Source organism: Schistocerca cancellata, chromosome 2 (assembly GCF_023864275.1).
Source record: "Schistocerca cancellata isolate TAMUIC-IGC-003103 chromosome 2, iqSchCanc2.1, whole genome shotgun sequence".
Taxonomy (NCBI): domain Eukaryota; kingdom Metazoa; phylum Arthropoda; class Insecta; order Orthoptera; family Acrididae; genus Schistocerca; species Schistocerca cancellata.
Window position 1 is genome coordinate 506,985,509 of NC_064627.1, and position 21,514 is coordinate 507,007,022.

A 21,514-nucleotide genomic window follows, 5' to 3' on the forward strand; every position below is an offset into this window, starting at 1 on the left:
GTGCAATAATAGGCAAAAGGATTGCGCGGCCCAAATAATTTGGAACCCATGAACAGAGCATTACGCATGCCCAAGTTTGGAAGTGTCACTGTTCACTACTCTGGCGCACTGTGGAGCTTCAGCTCTGTGTTTACATCGTCAATTAGCAGCAATATAATAGCTATAATACAGTATATGTCGAGATTCGTTGCATTTTAACTCATCCTACCATTTATTTTGAAAATAATGATTCGAGCACATAGAAACGTATGAAATATAAGAACCCCACGTCGATAGTATTGCTACAGCGACGAGCCTTTCACATCTGGTTCAGTGGATAAGCAGATAGACTGGTGGTTTATGAATGTACCATAACGGACGAGCATTCGAATCTAACTGGAGTCAATTGTCATTTGTTTTTTTATTTAGACTTGTTCAGGTAACATTTGAAACCTTAATGAGCAACAAATTGTGCAGCTGTAGGCTTTTCTAGTTTTCAGGCTTTTCTGGATTCAAAATTCATTCAAAAAATTCCATTTTATGATAGTTTAATCTTTAAACAGGTAGACAAATGATCGTAGAGAAAATATTGAAAATGGATGTATTTATTTTTAATTACTTCGACCGATTTCTCTATAGTTTTCAGCTAAGAGAAACATATTAGCTCAATAGCATATGTCACAGGTCTTTTCAAAATGGCTCATGTGAATTTCCGCTAGCGAATAATTGCTCTCTTTGAAAAAGATGTTAGTGCATCTAAGGCAGGACGTCGTTATGGTGTTGACGCTTCACAAGGAGATGGATTAGACGATTTAGAGTTAATAGTGAGGCAGTGAGACGTCCAATAGCTGGAAGACCACGAGTCTCTACCCGGAGACAAGATGAAGAATTGATCAGGGAGGCCCAGAACACTCCTTTGTCACTCATCTGAGAACCAAGGAGAGCTTCCGATTTCCCGGGCTCGTCGAGAACTGCTCTTAGAAGATTAAAGGACCATGGAATAAGTTCTTGTCGTTCTCTTATCAAAGAACCCTTGTCTGACGAACAAGCCGTGGATAGACTAGCAGTTGTGAACTCCTGGGAACATGTCGGATGAAAGTCATTTTCTCCGACTTTTGCACAAATGAGTCCATGAGCAGAGGTGCTGCTCTTGTTTACCACGCAGAGGGACAATGATATGACGCGCGCTTCGTGGCGACACTCGTTAAAAGCAGATGCATAAATGTGAAATGAATGTTAGGGCTGGATGTCTTACATGGGTGCAGGAAAGGCAAGTTCAGTTCAGCATGCTTTGAATATTTTCTTGAAAATGTAATCATCCCTGGAGCTCGACTTTGGTACCCCGAAGGACGTCGCACTTACCATGATAATCATCCATCACACACTAGCATTAGGATTCAGAGCTGGTTTCAAATGAGGGAGAATATTATTCATTGCCATCCATGGCCCACAAAGTCACCTGATCTCAATCCCATAGAGCACGTATGGGCTCCACTTAACAGGTCTCTGTGGGACAATTGGCCAGCCCCCCTCTGGGACCTTTGAATGACCTATGGGGTTTGGTTCATTCTTCATGGGAGAGAATTGCCATAGATGAGGAATTTTTCCACAGATTTTCCTCGAAAGATCAAGCTGTTCTTGGTGTCAGTGACATGTGGACAAAGTACTGAAGTTATATGTATCCCACTCTTCAATCAATAGATGTTCAGAAAAGTTGGATGATCTATTTAAGGGAAAGAGCTTCACGAATTGAACAAGTCAATAAATTGTCAGTCTATCTGTGGTCCTTATGCAAGCAGTTGTTCGACTTGGTTTTGATTGACAGAGTTGTTGGATGTCCTCCTTAGAGATATAGTCCCAGATTCTGTCCAGTTGGTGCATTATATCATCAAAAGCCCGAGCTGATTGGAAGGTCTTGTATATTATGCTACAAATGTTATCAGTTGGGGAGAGATCCGGCCAACTTGTTAGTCAAGGTAGGGTTTGGCAAGTATAAACACAAGCCAAATAAACTCTCGCCATTTACAGTCGGGCATTATCTTGCAGATATGTAAGCACAAGATGGCTTGCCATAAAGGGCAACAAAAGGCCCATCGAATATAGACGACGTTCTGCTGTGCTGTTAGGGTGCCATGGATGACAACCAAAGGGGTCTTGCTATGAAATGAAATGGCATCCCAGACCATCAGTCCTGGTTGTCGGGCCATGTGACAAGTGGCAGTTAGGTTGGTATTCCAACACTGTCCAGAGCACCTCCAGACACGTCTTCACTGGTCATCAGGACTCAGTTCGAAGTGGGACCCATCACTAAAGACAATTCTGCTCCAGTCAATGAGATTCCAGGTGGAATACGTGTTGTGAGAGGCCCAGAATTGTGGTAGGATATCAACCTGCCTGTCACCAGCCGTAAGGCCCGACAGCCAGGGCTAATGGTCTGGGCTGTCATTTCACCTCATAGTAGGATCTCTTTGGTTGTCATCTGTGGCACACGGCGAGAGTTTCTATCGCATGTCTCCATGTTTGCCAGACCCTGACTTGGACAATGAAGCCGCCAGGTATCTCCCCAATTGAAAAATATTTGTAGCATTATGGGCAGGGCCATCCAACCAGCTCGGGATTTTGATGGTCTAACTTGCGAATTGGGCAGAATATGGCACAGTATCCATCAGGAGCACATCCAACAACTCTGTCAATCAACTCTAATTCGAACAACTGCTCCCATAAGAGCCAGAGGTGAACCAATGCATTACTGACTTGATCAATTTGTGAAGCTCTTTCTCTTGAACCACTAGATCCAATTTTGTGAGATTGCAACCAATTGTGCGTGTGTATATGTATGTCACACCTACCAATGTCCGTCCCATTCGGATAATTCCTTCGTGGTGCGTCTTTTTCTTTCTTTTCTTTCGTTCTTTCTTTCTTTTTATTTTTTTTTTTTTTTTTCGAGGGTGAAGTTAGGCAGGAACCTAAGAACACAGCTCAAACTGTCGCCAGTTAAACGAGTACTGATCACATTTATAATCTTAGTTCTTACAAATATTTGACTATTTTCTTCCTATTGACGTCTTGAAGACGCAGTGCATTTCAAATGATTTGCGTTCATGGGAGATGTTGCTGTTAAGTTAAATTTGCGATGCTCATTGTTATCGGTTTTGGTGGGCAGCGTCTTCTTTTGAGCTATATAACTCAAGTAAAACAAACGTCTCCAATCGTGATTTTTTTGTATTTTTTGTTCAGTTTATTATGGATGAATTTGCGGGTGTTATTGTCCGATTATGAGGTTGTCTGAGAATGATATTAGTCTTATTGTCGTATTTTTAGTTTTTTCCTGGCCAAAACCCCCTAACTGCCACGATTGTCATATTAATTTCGTGTGTTTTTATGTTTATTTCCAGGCATAAATGTCTATCTCGCAGTCACCATCTTCAAGGATGTAAGCTGCCTGTTGTCAAATGTTATCAGTGGGTGTCTTAGTAATCGATCTTTTGTGGTATACAATTGAACTCGGTGAAACTTTGTTTCCACCATAAAGTACAACGGCGTGCAAGGCGAAGTAACAAGGTGCACCAATAATGAAGACATTGTGAACAGAACTACAAACACATCCGCTAAAGATTGATTCACATGATAACATACCATCAGGTACAGGGAAGTTAGTTTGGGTGACTGTAGGTACCAAATCACAACAAGAAGTATTGTGCATTGTAGAACCACTAGAGCATCTTGAGTAACTGGATAAAATGCATTGCTTTGTGCACTGAAGAGTAGCAAGCAGTAGTAATATAGATGGTGAGTTTATGGCTCCTGTTAGCCTGTTTTGGCACAGACAACGTTAGTCTGTTAAAGCCGTTAATGATTGCCACTTTAGATGTTTTGGATGAAGAAGATATTGTTAGGTTATGTGACAACCAAAGCCACAGACAATCCATTAGTGCATCTGCGTTATGTAAAAAGGTGACCACTTACAATATGATGATCGACAAGAAATAGAATCTTTACTGGTACGATTCATGGATTTGTTTAATACAAATGTCCATTACCAGCAACTCCTGTTACACAACACTGAATACCCACAAGCAATAGGGTAAATCAGGGTGATACGGTGAACAAAAAATTTGGGCCTCGTAGAAGACAAGAAATTGTTTATTTAAACAAAATAAAAACATTCTCCTTTCACAAAATACATAAGTAACACATTAACAGTACCACTTCCTCTTTAAGGCACTACAAAAGTTAAAAAAATATATATATTTATTTTTATCAATTTCACCATTTCACCCATGTATATGATTGAAATGGCAAATGCTCTTTGGGTGAAATGGTGAACTTATTTCCCCTGCCTTTTGCCACATACGTCACACATAGATTCATATTTTTAACAGTCTTCATGCAGCCAACGTTGGCAGCTAACACATTTCATCCAACCCACATCCTTTTTAGTGCAACTGTACAGTTCACCGCACCCTACGCAACAACACTCTTCGTCATCCGCGTCGTCATCATCGTCTTCCAATTGGATATCCAGTGACGAGTCGGATTCGGTGTCAGTGGTAGACGCTTTTCATTTCTTAGGCTGCTTCTTTTTGATAATTCCTTTGGTAGTCTCTTCGGTTACAGTTTTTTCTTTGGTTACGGTTTCTCCTTTGGTCCTCTTTTTAGCATTTGCTCTACTCTTCACTGACTCATTTTGTTGTTTTCTGTTTCGCAGGTTGTCAATGTTTTTTGGAGAAGTCAAAACCTCAGCTAAGGCCCTGGACTTCTTCCTTGCAGATGCAACTTTATCTAGGATAGGTATCGGCGAAATATGGTCCAAGAGTTTGCCAGGGGTTATTTGAGATTCTTCTGTTGCCACTGTCGAGGTCATATCTGTTGCTTCTGATGAAGACTGCAAGTTTTCCTCTGAATTTTCCGCCCGTTGCGAACAGCCCAGTTGTGGTGAAGGTTGTATGCATTCGAGTCCCTGATCATTATCTACATCTGCAGTTGCTTCTTCCGAGGGATTAGGTATCTCCTGCCAGTGTGAACAACTTGGTCAAGGTGCAGTACGTCTGTTTTCATGTTGTTCGTTGTTTTCCTGATGTTGATCTGAAGCTGATGTTAAAAACGTGTATTCGGGGATGACATCAGGATTAAACGGGATGATTCCTGTGCTTCTGAACCCTGATATTGCAATCTCTGTCATAGCTGCTTGTACCCATGCCTTTTTAAGCAGTCCTCCGAACACTAGTCTGGAAATTTTTCTATTTGGATTCATTTTAATGTATGAATTGCAAGCATTGTAATAATGGGATTTCAGAGCTTTAAAAAAATGCTCTGTCTTGTGGCTGAAGATAGTATGTGGCGTGGCTGGATAGACAAAGCAAAATTATGTTTTTTTCTTCTGCAAACTCTAATGTATCCACGCTGCTGCAATGAGAGCTATGTCCATCCAAAATATGCACGACTGTTCCCTCAGGCTCCCTCGGTGCAAAATGGTTCCTTAGCCACAGAAGAAAAATATCAGTTGTTACGTACGCCCACTTTTGTGACATGAAAATCGTGGAACCCGGTGGCATACCGTCCTTATACTCGGCCTTTTCACTTTTTCCCTTCAAAACACAAGCCGGATGTTATTGCTGGAATGCTCTTAGACCCCTTTGTTGCCAACATCTAACCTGGTCTATTATTCAGATGAAGTCCGGACTCATCTACGTTGAATATATTTCACAGCTTATCAAGGAGGTTATGCTCTACCAAGATGTTCTGCAGCAATGAAAAATAGTCTGAAACGTTTTTCGCACTTAAACCCCCTGACCGTGCTTGTGAAACTCCTTCCAACTTGCGGATTGAGAGTTCCAGATTTCTTTTTAAGAATAAATGTAGCCAGTCCATTCCAGCAATTTCCTTTCCTCGGTTAAATTTGTGATGTTGGTTATATTTCTCAGCTAGTTTATATGCCATGGTACGTACTTCTGTCCTTGTCGGTGCAAATCCAAAGTTTCGTAATTTTATGATATGTTTTACCAACGTTTTCTCACATTCTTGTGTTAGTACAGGCAGCCCACCCGAAGGTTTTTTCGTAAAGCACCCGTTTGTTAATCGTCTCTTCAGCGTTGACTATGGAACATGAAACTCCTTTGAAGCTTTATTCAGGCTCATTCCATTTTGCACCGCTTTTACGGCGTCGTTAAGTTGCTCCTTTGTCCAGTCAGCACGGCCGGATCCTTTTTGTCTTTTGTAAAATGTAGGCAACTCTGCCTGGAACAATGGCGGTAGTTAGAACATTTACTAACTGTAATCGAATATATATATACAGGGTGTTTCAAAAATGACCGGTATATTTGAAACGGCAATAAAAACTAAACGAGCAGCGATAGAAATACACCGTTTGTTGCAATATGCTTGGGACAACAGTACATTTTCAGGCGGACAAACTTTCAAAATTACAGTAGTTACAATTTTCAACAACAGATGGCGCTGCAAGTGATGTGAACGATATAGAAGACAACGCAGTCTGTGGGTGCGCCATTCTGTACGTCGTCTTTCTGCTGTAAGCATGTGCTGTTCACAACGTACAAGTGTGCTGTAGACAACATGGTTTATTCCTTGGAACAGAGGATTTTTCTGGTGTTGGAATTCCACCACCTAGAACACAGTGTTGTTGCAACAAGACGAAGTTTTCAACGGAGGTTTAATGTAACCAAAGGACTGAAAAGCGATACAATAAAGGATCTGTTTGAAAAATTTCAACGGACTGGGAACGTGACGGATGAACGTGCTGGAAAGGTAGGGCGACCGCATACGGCAACCACAGAGGGCAACGCGCAGCTAGTACAGCAGGTGATCCAACAGCGGCCTCGGGTTTCCGTTCGCCGTGTTGCAGCTGCGGTCCAAATGACGCCAACGTCCACGTATCGTCTCATGCGCCAGAGTTTACACCTCTATCCATACAAAATTCAAACGCGGCAACCCCTCAGCGCCGCTACCATTGCTGCACGAGAGACATTCGCTAACGATATAGTGCACAGGATTGATGACGGCGATATGCATGTGGGCAGTATTTGGTTTACTGATAAAGCTTATTTTTACCTGGACGGCTTCGTCAATAAACAGAACTGGCGCATATGGGGAACCGAAAAGCCCCATGTTGCAGTCCCATCGTCCCTGCATCCTCAAAAAGTACTGGTCTGGGCCGCCATTTCTTCCAAAGGAATCATTGGCCCATTTTTCAGATCCGAATCGATTACTGCATCACGCTATCTGGACATTCTTCGTGAATTTGTGGCGGTACAAACTGCCTTAGACGACACTGCGAACACCTCGTGGTTTATGCAAGATGGTGCCCGGCCACATCGCACGGGCGACGTCTTTAATTTCCTGAATGAATATTTCGATGATCGTGTGATTGCTTTGGGCTATCCGAAACATACAGGAGGCGGCGTGGATTGGCCTCCCTATTCGCCAGACATGAACCCCTGTGACTTCTTTCTGTGGGGACACTTGAAAGACCAGGTGTACCGCCAGAATCCAGAAACAATTGAACAGCTGAAGCAGTACATCTCATCTACATGTGAAGCCATTCCGCCAGACACGTTGTCAAAGGTTTCGGGTAATTTCATTCAGAGACTACGCCATATTATTGCTACGCATGGTGGATATGTGGAAAATATTGTACTATAGAGTTTCCCAGACCGCAGTGCCATCTGTTGTTGAAAATTGTAACTACTGTAATTTCGAAAGTTTGTCTGCCTGAAAATGTACTGTTGTCCCAAGCATATTGCAACAAACGGTGTATTTCTATCACTGCTCATTTAGTTTTTATTGCCGTTTCAAATATACCGGTCATTTTTGAAACACCCTATATATATATATATATATATATATATATATATATATATATATATATATATATATATATATATATATATATATAATAGAGGGAAACATTCCACGTGGGAAAAATATATTTAAAAAGAAAGATGATGAGACTTACCAAACAAAAGCAGGTCGATAGACACACAAACAAACACAAACATACACACAAAATTCTAGCTTTCGCAACCAACGGTTGCCTCGTCAGGAAAGAGGGAAGGAGAAGGAAAGACAAAAGGATATGGGTTTTAAGGGAGAGGGTAAGGAGTCATTCCAATCCCGGGAGCGGAAAGACTTACCTTAGGGGGAAAAAAGGACAGGTATACACTCGCACACACACACATATCCATCCACACATACACACACACAAGCAGACATTTGTCACAAATGTCTGCTTACAAATGTCTGCTTGTGTCTGTGTATGTGTGGATGGATATGTGTGTGTGTGTGAGTGTATACCTGTCCTTTTTTCCCCCTAAGGTAAGTCTTTCCGCTCCCGGGATTGGAATGACTCCTTACCCTCTCCCTTAAAACCCATATCCTATTGTCTTTCCTTCTCCTTCCCTCTTTCCTGACGAGGCAACCGTTGGTTGCGAAAGCTAGAATTTTGTGTGTATGTTTGTGTTTGTTTGTGTGTCTATCGACCTGCCAGCGCTTTTGTTTGGTAAGTCTCATCATCTTTCTTTTTATATATATATATATATATATATATATATATATATATATATATATATATATATATATAGTTATAGTTATAGTTATAATAGAAGGAAACATTCCACGTAGGAAAAATATACCTAAAAACAAAGATGATGTGACTTACCAAATGAAAGTGCTGGCAGGTCGACAGACACACAAACGGACACAAACATACACACAAAATTCAAGCTTTCGCAACAAACTGTTGCCTCATCAGGAAAGAGGGAAGGAGAGGGAAAGACGAAAGGATGTGGGTTTTAAGGGAGAGGGTAAGGAGTCATTCCAGTCCCGGGAGCGGAAAGACTTACCTTAGGGGGAAAAATGGACGGGTATACACTCGCACACACACACATATCCATTTTTTCCCATGTTAAATATTTTTTCGGTTAGTTTTAATGAATGAACTGCCCTGAGAAAGAGAATGTGGTACTCACAGTGCTCAAGATATTTGCAAAAAGTAATGAGGATTTCAACCAGCTTTTTTAATAACGTATAAACTAATTTTTAAATTAACGATTGTATTGAGATGTCGGATAAAACAGAATATAACTCTCGCATGGAATAGGAAACGCTAACATTTCATGACTTGTCAAAAACCCTGGTTGGGATGTACCTAAACAAAAGCTTTACACTTTATACATAAGAAAAGTCCTTCACCGTATCACCCCTGCCCCCATTTCTCCCATTTGTTATGGGTGAAACGGTGAATAGCACAGCAAGAAGTTCAAAACACTAGATGCAACGATTTTTAGGTTATGTAGTACATAAGCATTATAAGAAGGCAGAATATTCTCATTCTTTCAATGTTCTCTCTTCATTGAGAATTCTGTATTTAGTTAACATCTTGAAATTATCAGTAGACAGTTTTCCATCTTCAAGCCATATATCATGTCGTATATTCCTGATTTGATGGTATCACATTCTGCTTATTTCTGCACATTGCTAATTGTCAAGCCATGCTTCCATACTGGTTGGTTTTTTATTTAAGCAACATAAATTCACTGAGCTTACCACATTCAGCAAATAACATTTTTTCTCTTTACTTTTTATTTCTAGGTTAATATATCTCCAGTGACAAAAATTTTGTAATGATTATATTTTGCAGTCATTAGAATTAAAGTGGAGAACCTCCTCGTGAATGTTTTTTCGTCAGTAGCTGGCATTTGGTAAATAAATGCAATAAGAAGTTTGTGAGTGTGAAATGCCACAGCAGATGCTACAAAAACATAACTTGTTGTCACTGAATAAGCAAATGTTACAAACAAGTTTATTTCTGTACTTTTAATCCAATGTTAAGTCACACAGAGATTGCTGCACTTAATTTTATCCAGCCAGTACTGGAATTAAGAAATTATACTACTTAAGGATTGTACATTTACATGTAATAAAATTAGCTCATTTTTGCTACAAGGAACTGGGTCTAGTTTTTTTTTTTTTTTATTAAATTTTAGTGTGTCTTTTGTATTACATTCTGATCTTCTTTGTCATTGCCAAGACCAATATATCTCTGGCTTGGTCAGGCTTATACATTTCTCTGATCAGGTTCTGATTGTTGAGAGATGTGCTACTACTTGCTAGGGCAGGCCAATTTATTATTTCCCATGTTAAATATTTTTTCGGTTAGTTTTAATGAATGAACTGCCCTGAGAAAGAGAATGTGGTACTCACAGTGCTCAAGATATTTGCAAAAAGTAATGAGGATTTCAACCAGCTTTTTTAATAACGTGACTTGGGAAAGAACAGGTAGTCCTATATGAATGGTCAGACACTGAGGTCAAAGATAACTTAACTCAACTACTACTACTACTACTACTACTACTACTACTACTCAGCTCTACAGTCCTTGAAGGGCCTTGGCCTGCATCACACTATCCTGCCACTCTATTCGATCCATGGCTTTCCGTCTCTATCCTCTGACACCCAGTTTTTTCATGTCTTCTTCAACTCCATCCACCCATCTCTTTCTGGGGCGTCCCCTCTACCGTCTGTCTCCAACCTTGCAATCAAAAATCCTCTTACATGCTCTGTCTTCTTCCATTCTGACCATGAGTCCTGCCCACCGCAGTCTTCTTATTATAATGGTAGTGACAATGTCAGGTTCTTCAAAAAGGTGTTGTAGTTCTGCATTCACAAGAATGCGCCAACCTTCTTGATCATATATTGGGCCATATATTTTACGTAGCACCTTTCTCTCCCATATGCTAAGGATCCTTTCCTCATTCACAGTCATGGTCCACGTTTTGGCACCATACATAACAAAAGTAGCATCTGTTACCTGCTGCTATTCTGGCTTTCATCTCACTGCCAATGTCATTTGTTTCAGTGACAGTCGACACGAGGTACTTGAAGTCTTTCACCCTTTCAAACTCTCTGTCGGCCATCCTGAGATTCGGTAGGTTTTGTTGGTTGGTCATTGCCATATACTTGGTCTTTTCGACATTGACTGTCAGGCCAAGTTCCCTTGCACTTTTCTTCAGTCATTGATAGGCTTCGCCTAGCACAACTGTGTTTCGTGCGAGTAATGCTACATCGTCAGCATAGGCTAGGTACTGTAGTGAACGATTTAACTCTATCTGACTTATGACTTTTTCTAGGCAAAGGTTGAATAGCAGTGAGGAGATATTGTCACCCTGTCTTAAGTCCCTTCTTCACTACCACTTCTCTGGAGATTTAGCCCTGTATTTTTACTTTACAGTTGGTTTCGCTGAGGGTTATCATAGAAAGTTTAATGAGCTTCTTAGGTATTCCAGCCTCTTCCATTACATTCCACAATGCCACTCTTGAGATGCTATCATAGGCTTGTTTAAAGTCGATAAACAGCTGGTGTGTGTTAATTTGGTGTTCATAACACTTTTCAAGTAGCATGCACAATGTAAATATCTGGTTAATTGTTGACCTATTTCTTCCAAAGCCACTCTGATAGTCTCCAACTCTCTCTTCCACATATGGAGTAAGCCTGTTGGTTAGAATCTTGGAGAAAACTTTATATGTAGTATTTAGAAGGGAGATTCCTTGATAGTTCTAGCAGCTTAATTTATCTCCTTTTTTATGTATGGGGCACATTGTAGCTGTTTTCCACTCCTTTGGCAAGCTCTTCTCTTGCCAGATATTCAGTATTATTTTATGAATTGTTTTCCACGGTGTTTCCCCACTATATTTGAGAAGTTTGGCCTGGATCTGATCTTCTCCAGGCGCCTTATTGTTTTTTAAGGTCTTAATGGCTTGCATCACTTCCCCCAGTGTAGGTTCTGGTGTTACAACCTCTGGTCCATAGTAAGTTAGTTCCACCAGTTCCTCTCGTTCTAACCATTCTACTTCTGGGTCAGTAACTCTTGGAAGTATTCTGCCCACCTGTCAAGTATTTTATTACTCCCCCCTATCAAATCCCCTTCTTTGTTCCTACACATATTTGTTCTGGCTTGGCACTCGGTCTTTCCTTCTTTAATCTTTTGGTAAATTTCATGACTCTGCTTCTCTTCTCCTAGTTTCTTTTCTTCTGTCTGCAGACCCTCTTTGTTACACAGTGCTTTTCATTATATTCATTCAGATTTGCTCGAGTTCTTCTCTGCAATAATTTCATTCATGCTATATTATGTTCCTCAATTCTTCTCACACATTCTTCATCAAACCAATCTTCCTTCCTTTGAGCCCGTTCATGTCCTAAAACCTCTGCAGCTGCCTCGAGGATTGCAGTCTTACATTGTTTCCACATTACTTCTATATGTTCATCTGATGTGCTGGTCTCATTCTTAATCCCCTCTTCTATTTTCGTCTGATATGCTCTCCGTATTTCTTCTCAGTTTCTTAATGTCAAACCTCTTTTGTTTGCGGCCTTTTTGTTTACTCAATAGTCATGTCCTTTGTCTGTGTTTAATTCTCATTAGATGGTGGTCTGAATTGCAGTCAGCTCCACATTGGCTATTAACATCCATTATGTGCAATCCGTGTCTCCGATCAATCAATATATGGTCTATCTGATTGCTGATTTGTCCATCTGGTGAAATCCAAGTTTTTTGTGTATTTTTGTGTGGGAAATATTTACTGCTGACAGTCATATTTTTGCTTATAGCAAAATCTACAGCCCTAAGTCCATTGTCGTTTGATATTTCATGAAGGCTATGTCTTCCTATGGTTGACTGAAAGACCTCTTCTTTTCCTATTTTTGCATTCAGGTCTCCTATTAATATATTGACATAATGTTTGGGAGCCTGATCATACAGTTGTTCTACCTTGCTATACAACTCATCCTTTTGTTGTTCATCTGCCTCCTCTGTGGGTGCATGTAGATTTATCATTGTAATGTTGAAAAATTTTACCCTTAATCTTAATAATGGACATCCGTTCATTGATTGGTTGGAAGCACATCACCACAGTTTCAGTTCTTTAGTGACCACAAAACCTGTTCCAAAGGTATTCATCCTCCCACCACTACAGAAGATAGTGAAATTTCCTGCATCCATTATGTCACTCACCTTCCACCTAATTTCCTGGAGACCCAATATTTTAATACTGTAATTGTTTACTTGCATTAGCAAGCTGACGTAGGGCTCCAGCTTGGTATAGGCTCTGCACATTCCATGTTCCTATGTACATATCTCTTATCCTTTTTTTGTAGGCTGGGGTCGTCATTGAAATATCTGTTCAGCTTATTCCTTTGCTAGCATTCACAACAATTGATGTTTTACAGGGGGAGATTGTTAATCTTCCGCCCAACCATTTGGGGGGTTGCCCCTTACAGCTCGCAGGGTACGTGGCTCCAAGTTCAGGGGAGCATCCTTAGCCTTTGTAGATCCCTCTACTAACTGCAAGGCAGCAGGTGCTTTGTATCGGCTTTACTCCCTTAGGGAGACTGGCTTCACCACGCCACTAGAGCCCGCCCTGTTGTTAGGATAGGATCTGACATGAGACAGGTCGTTGTGGGACACACTTCGTCTGGCTCCTCCCCATTGGCCTCTCAGGCATGGATTGCCCTGCTGGTAGCTACGTACCGCCAGCATAGCCCTCTGGATCCAGAGCACGCAAACCTCCCCACTTTCACGGATAGCGCTGCATTAATGTGGCGTCCCCTGAGGAGGTAACTCAACTAATAGCCCCTAAATATCTGCCAGAAATAGTTAAAAATGTAATATTCAGCATTTACAAATATGAAAGTTTCTTTCTAATTTAGTCCCTCAGTAATATTAGTTCCTTTACTAAGATCATAGTAATTAGTCCTGCATTGTCACGTGGATTATTGGTTGTAGGTGTCTGAACAGCATTTTCACCCACATGAAATTATAACAACATCTCAATAGACCAGAAGAAATGGAGACGTTCCTCGCACAGATGCAAGACCAAGTTTGCTTTCAATAGCAGTTCCTTCTGTTTTTCCGGACTGCCCTCACTATTTGAGCAAACCTTCAAGCTACAGAACTGGCCCTGAGGTAAAGAGACAGAAACTTGAAGAGCAAAATATTCAGGGAGCTGTTCAGGATAGTCTGAAGGAAAGGGAAATATATTTAAAAGCTCAGTCCATTGCATCACTATGTGAGTTAAAGGCAAAACTGTCAATGTTAAAGCTATCCAATTTCTGGAGTATCGTTACAAAACCTACATCTGTATTGTTTGCAAACATTCAAACAGTTTCTTCTCATGTGGTAAAATATTCTGTTCTTGTTGGTGAAGGCCTTGATGTATCAGTATTTGTCCTGAACAAGCAAACAAACAAAATAGGACTAAATGGGGACAAGGTTTTAACAAGGGTTTCAAGCATTGTTGAATTAGGTAATCTGTTGGACTGTGTGGAAGAAGCTGACATGCAGATTAATGTTCCAAATAATATTGAGCAAATTTTGAGTAATGTATGTGACAATCTGCAGACACTTAATTTATCTGAGTATGAAAAGAGCAAAAACATACACTTTATCATTGAACAGTTGAAATTACTGTCATCAAACAAAATTTCATATCCTCCATCATTCATGATATTTTCTTGTTTATCTTATAGTAATTCCCCATGTGCTTATAGGTTTAATAGAGATTATGGTTTTTTGTAGGCCCCCATCCATCAACAATTCAAAGAGTGTGTTCTAGTATTAACATAGGTCCCCAGAAAGAGCAATGTGAAAATAATTTTTTATCATATACAAGAGGTAAATTTAAATTTCTTGAACCACATGAATATCATGTCAACCTTTTACTATATGAGATACATCTAAAAGAATATTTTGACTGTAAAGGAGAAAGTGTTGTTGGTATGGTTAATGGTGAATGTTTGACAGCAAATTCAGCATATATTTTCATGATCAACTGTGTACTGAGTAACTTTAAAGATGTTGTTCATATTTTACCAGTCAAGAAATTAACAGGTTATAATTTGCATCAGTGGATCAAAATAATTATATTGGGTCTTGAAGATACAGGATTCAAAGTACTGTCTGTAATTTCAGATAATAATTCTATTAATAGAAGGGCAATGTCATCATTTTCAAATCCCTCTTCAGTCTCTTATGAACCATCATAAAGTTTCAGTGAGACCATTGTTTTTGTAATTTGCTCTGTACACATCATGAAGTGCATCTAGCATAACTGGTTAAAGCAAAAAAATAATTTCTGTATAATTTATTCCACACTAAAAAAAATGATTCTTGCATACATTATGCCTGTTTTGATACCTTACTGATGCTATATGACCTTCAACATGAAAAACTGGCAAAATATTGTTATGGTCAAACTTTGAAAGCTATGAGAGCAAATAACTTTGAAAAACAAAATGCTGAACTAGCTCTGCAAATTTTCAGTGATTTCATAGCTAACGCCCATCAAACACTGGGGCCAAAACACTCCTTAGATCAGTGTGGAAACAGCAAATTACATTAGTTTGTTTATCAAATGGTGGAAAATAGCTAATGTGAAAAAAACCATTTAAAGGTAATAGGTTAAATGACGAATTCATGAGCCCTTAACAATGTACAACAGACGACCCCAAGTATGGATATCTTACAGGATTGTTAGAATGGCTAAGCGGATGGGAAAAAATAAGCATCCGATTTCCTGAGGGCTCACTAACAAAAGAAACATTTTCAGCATTAATTCAGACAACATAGGCCTTTACAAAATTGTCTGAATGTTGTATTAATGAGTTGCAGTTTTCCTACTTTTTACCCCATAAATTTCAAACTGATTTGGTCGAAGAGAGATTTGGAAAGTATATACAGTTATGTGGAGGTCAGTACAATGTCAGTATCAGGCAGGTGTATAAGGTAGAAAAGAAGCTTCGCTTGCAGCCTGTAATTATGCTAAATTTAAAATCAACTTTTTTGGTAAAATAAGAATACAGACCATACAGGATATTTTCTCAGATGACCCAAATACTGACATTGAGATTCCTTCCATATATGATGAAATAGTAGTCAAATCATCAGAACTTACTGAAAATTCCAGTGAAGATTTGCCTGTTCTTACATGTATAGCAGGGTATTGTAGCTACTCTGTTTTGAAAAACACAAAATGTGAGTTTTGTAAAGATATTATGGTGTTAGATAACATTTTAGATGATCAAGAAATGTATTCCCTAATACAGAATGTAAGTAGAGGAACACTGCACATTCCTTCCTCTAAAATTATCAGTGTGGTTGTCACAACTTACCTGACTGTTATGAAACTGTGTCATAAATTTGAAGCTGAGTTCCTTAAAGTACCAAACCAAAGAGAACTGGTTTCACACCTGGCTTGCAATTCAGTTTTAATGAATGAACTGCTCTGGGAAAGAGAATGTGATAATCACAGTGCTCAAGATACTTGCAAAAAAGTAATACAGATTTCAACCAATGTATTTCTTAATAATTTCACCAAAAAGAAAAATAAAAGCATTGTGAAGGATGCTGTCCCTAGAAAGAAAAACATATTCAACAGAAGTAAGTGAAGCCTGAATTGAACTTTAATTGTAAACAGTATGCTGAATTTATGCAGTTTGAATACATACTGTACACACAAGTTGTAAGAATATTTTTATTCATTACTACCCTGTATTTCCCTGGACTATTGTGATTAACAAAGCTATTCCTTAAAAAAGAAAACTGATTAATAGGTCAGTGCATGTGAAATCAACCATTGGTCTGGTTCTTGAAACCTTACATTTTCATAAATTTTTGTACATTGTGTTCAAATTTGATCCAGCTATCATTAATTTCCATTTGATGATTTGAAACAAATGCAAACAGTAAGTATCCCGCTAGCTCCAGCTATAATACAAATTTTTTTGGCCTTAATACAGCAAATTTTGAGAATGCAATTTGATCCGAAAAGTTTGTACACGTCTCTTAGGTTTCCTAAAATTGACCTGTTTTGAACATACATACGGTTGCTTTTCCCATAGAAATGTAATCATGTTAGTCAGGCATTCACCTGCTAGTATTATCATTACAATGAAACTTTTTCACCAACAGAACAGTTTTAGCAGACAAAGACTGTCCAGGTTTAGGGTCAGAAGTAAAGAGTAGGCCCTTTCCTGCAGCTGCTTACTCTAGACTCTCTTTCTATACAAGTTAGTTTTCACTTTTACTAGTTGTCTTTAAACTTGTCAATCATTTCTGTTTGTGTATCATCACAGCCAAGTATTTCCTGATTTTCACCGGTTTCTTCCTGAAAGAAGGTTTCACTTAATTTCAATGTTCTTTTGTCAGCTTTATCTTTACAAAAATTTTTGAGATGATACATTTCTTTATTACTCAGGATTTCTGTAATGAAAGCAGAGGCTTTCAACAAATACAAGTCTTCTTCAGCACCCACAAACTCAGGGCCATTAGACATGCTTCAATTCAATTGTACCTTTCCATAAGATTTTTTGCTTTCAGTTATCAGTAGTTCAGGTTTTCTTTCATTAGATGATTTCACTCTACATGAAGTCTTTCTTAAATACGTAAGTTCAGATCAATCGTCCATAAGTTACATTTCCACAATATTTACTCATGCCGTGTAAGTTTCTTTCTAAGGGATTACAACAAAATTTTGACCACTTTTTATCCACAGTTTATCTTCTTAAGAAATCAAAGAAGGATAAATCACAATTATCGGAAAGATGAAACTGATAAGAGATACAAAAATTTAAATTCATTAGTTTAAAGCAACACTTTTTTGAAATACCATTGTTCAAACACAATAATGCCTGCCAGTGAAGTTTAGTGCTGGAGTCTTCAGAATGTACTGAATCGTATTGTTGCATTCTGTGTAAAATGTCACTACTGGGTCATTCCACACCAAGTGGTCTAAAACTGAAAAAAGTTCCCACCATCATGGTCTCCAATTTTCGTCAAATTTTAACTGTAGCTTTAGTCAAGTGTTGAAGTAAGTTTCCCAAGATTTCAGGCCTCTAGCTGCAATAGCTGCTGATCTAGACCCCCTTGTCTGAAGTGTACTTAGTCCGTGTGCATGCAACATAAAAAAAATGTCATATTTGGAGTCTAATAAAATCGAAACTAATTCATAAGAATGGTTAGTAAGATGCGACCCTGTACAGTTTTTTTTGCTGATTCCAACGAAATTATGTATAACATTACTCATGCAAACCCCGGTCAAATAACTCGACTCAAAGTATACTTCAAAATTTGTCGTGACACAACGCGACAAATTTTGACCAATATTAAGACTGCAATGATTTCCTTGCAGTTGAAGATATGGACTTGAACTTTTGGCCAAGCTTCATGCTTGTGCTAGACATAATGCAGCCGGATTTGCAATGATCCAGGCCATATGGTCGCCCTGCAGTATCTCTTCAAATTAGGCAGTGTCAGCACAAACGGTAAAATTTACCAAAGTTTCAAGCCAATTACTAAAAAATAGTTGGCCTGAATCTGCTTGTGAATAGTATCACCTAAAAGAGAAACTCTTGCTCTACAAGACTGACATTTGTTTTTTTTGCAACGCGACCATTAAGTACTCATTAACTCACATCAAAGTTGTTATATTTTGTATGCGCGATGCACTAATTTTTCTTCATTTCTAGGAATTTGAATCTTAATAGTCGCTTAGAATTACTGATATAATTGGATATTTCATTCGTGTTTTATTCAGTGATTGGCCAGTGAGAGATGTCAGAAGTTAATGAAGAAGAAGAATCGTTGGCCCCCTGTTCAATTGGAAAAGATGCTGCTGCATCAAAGTGCCATGTTATCTTCTATGCTAAGAAGACTGGATTCAAAGCGTTTAGTGATTTCACAGAATGTGACCAGAAATTGCTTGTTTCGCGTTCAGAAGCCAAACTTGACGAAAATTCCATCATTTGCTTCCACCATGAAGCCCTCTTCCTACATGAATATCAAGCGATGCAAAAGAAATGTTGCAATCCATTCAAGAAGAGGAATCACAATGTAAAAGCTGGACTTAGACTGCTTGATAATGAAACAGCTGCCAAACTTTGCCTGTTAAAGAAAAAAGAAGTGATTGATATAAAACCTGGTCAGAAGCTTTGCCCTCGCTGCATGTCGGCACTGAACCAAAAGCTAGAAGATTCATCATCACTATCAACCCAATCTGAACAAGATTTCACAACGGATGAAACTGAACCAGCCATCAACAAAAGTTTATCATTTATTGGTGCTTCACCATTGAAAAGAAGACAACTAAGTAAAAGAGATAAGCAAAGCTATGCAAAAAGAAAGATCTTGGATGCACAAAGTTTAATTGGGAATCAAATTGCTGCTGCTGTAGGAATCAATTACGATGAACAGCCAAGTTCAAGTAAAAGTCGCCCATGCAATAATTGTGCAGATCTTGATAATCTTATAGAAGAGTTGAAAGAAAAATGTAAAGTGTCAAATCGTAGGACAAAAGTTCAAATATTGACCTTGGTTCCAAGAAGCTGGACAATTAAAGATACGACAACAGCATTTAATGTATCAGAAAGAATGGTAAAGCAAGCGAGAAAACTGAAGAATGAGCAAGGTGTTCTAGCTTTTCCAGCAAATCGGCAAGGAAGGAAGCTTTCAGATGAAGTTGTCCAGAAAGTACATGACTTTTTTCAAGATGACGAATTCAGCAGACTTTGTCCAGGGAAGAAAGACTGTGTGCCTGTGAGAATTTCAGGAACAAAGGTGTACAAGCAAAAGCGGTTGTTGCTTTGCAATTTGAAGGAAATGTACGTGTCTTATCAGAAGCAAAATGGACCAGAAATTGGCTTCTCAAAGTTTTGCGAGCTTAGACCAAAATGGTGTGTTACAGTTGGCTCTGCTGGAATGCACTCAGTTTGTGTCTGTACAATACACCAAAATGTCAAGCTTATGCTCACTGGTGCATCAATCAATGAAGACTACAAGGAAATTCTTAGCAAAGCTGTTTGCAGCTTGGAAAACAAGGATTGTATGCTTCATCGTTGTGAAAACTGCCCTGGTCCAGAAGGTGTAGAAGCAGTTATTGCAACATATTTTGAAGATAATGACCCTGAAGAACTGATTGAGTACAAACAATGGATTCATACCGACAGGGATACTTTAGAAACAAAGCAGCTTTCAACAGAAGAGTATGTTGAAGATATTGCAGCAAAAATTTGGAACCTGTCTTGTCATCACTACATTGCCAAGCATCAAAGCCAGCACCTGAAAGCTCTCAAAACTGATTTGAAAGAAGGCGAATTCATAATACTAATGGATTTTGCTGAAAACTATTCATTTATTGTTCAAGATGCAGTGCAAGGCTTTCACTGGGAAAACAGTCAAGCAACAGTTCATCCATTTGTAGTCTACTACTGTGAAAACGAAGAGGTGCAATGTGTGAATCTTTGTGTTATTAGTGACTGCCTTCGACACGATACGATTACTGTCCATGTTTACATTGGAAAAGTAATCAATTACCTGAAGATGCAATTTTCCAAAATAAGCCACATCCACTACTTCAGTGATGGTTCAGCTGCACAATATAAGAATTTCAAGAATTTTCTCAACTTATGCTATCACAAAGAAGATTTTGAAATAACAGCAGAATGGAATTTCTTTGGAACAAGCCATGGAAAGTCGCCTTGTGATGGCATTGGAGGCACAACAAAACGGTTGGCAGCAAGAGCAAGTTTGCAACGTCCATATGAAAACCAGATTCTAACACCCAAAGATCTTTTCAACTTCTGCAATGATAATATCAATGGAATCAAATTCTTTTTCATCAGCAAAGAGGAAGTTGAAGAAGAAAAAGCTTCTCAAGAAGAAAGATTCCTGCAAGGGCACACTCTAGCTGGCACAAGAGAAAACCACCATTTTTTGCCCATTGATATGACGACAATTAAGGTCAGTAGAGTTTCTAATGATGCGACATCTTTTTTGGCCAAAATTAGTGCTGCTGAAGTAGTAGTTCAAGTCATGGATCTTCAGCCTGGGCAGTATGTTGCTTGCATTTATGAAAAGAAATGGTGGATTGGAAACATCGTTGAAATCTCAGTCGAACAGAAAGATGCTTTCATAAGCTTTATGCATCCTCATGGTCCTGCAAGTTCATTTTATTGGCCCTTAAGACGTGATACTTGCTGGATTCCAGAACAACTTATCATTGGTGTTATTCCAGCTCCATCAGTGACATCATCTGGTCGGCAATACAGTTTTCCTGAAAGCATTCTCTTGCAAATCAACGATGCTTCCAGAATGATGAAGTAACTGAGGAAGACAGGCTTGGGAACCTGCATAAAGAAACCCACAATCAGGCTTGGGATCCTGTGGTAAAGACACCCTGTAATCAGGCTTGGGAACCTGCAGTAAAGATACCCACCCGTGGCTGTTACTGCATGGCTATCGGGCGTGGCCCCTATGGCGATGGGGATGCTGGTTTTATTGTGATAACCAGTAATGGCTCAGCCATCATGGACCAACGCAGGGCACTGCGCACACAAAATATAAGATACTTTGACCTGAGTAAATAAGCACTTAATGGAAGCGTTGCAAAAGAAAAATATATCCATCTTGTAGAGCAAGAGTTTCTCTTTCAGATGATACTATTCACAATTAAATCCAGGCTGACTATTTTGTAG

The 21,514-nt window shown here is 39.1% G+C and overlaps 1 protein-coding gene across 1 annotated transcript; it reads left to right on the forward strand.

The window, feature by feature from the left end:
- The first annotated feature begins 18,596 nt into the window (after positions 1-18,596).
- Positions 18,597-20,727, forward strand: LOC126155867 (ARL14 effector protein-like). The gene is made up of 2 exons (XM_049916258.1): positions 18,597-19,245; positions 20,663-20,727. Exons 1-2 carry the CDS (start codon positions 18,597-18,599, stop codon positions 20,725-20,727), a joined length of 714 nt encoding a protein of 237 aa, XP_049772215.1.
- Positions 20,728-21,514: the final 787 nt, after the last annotated feature.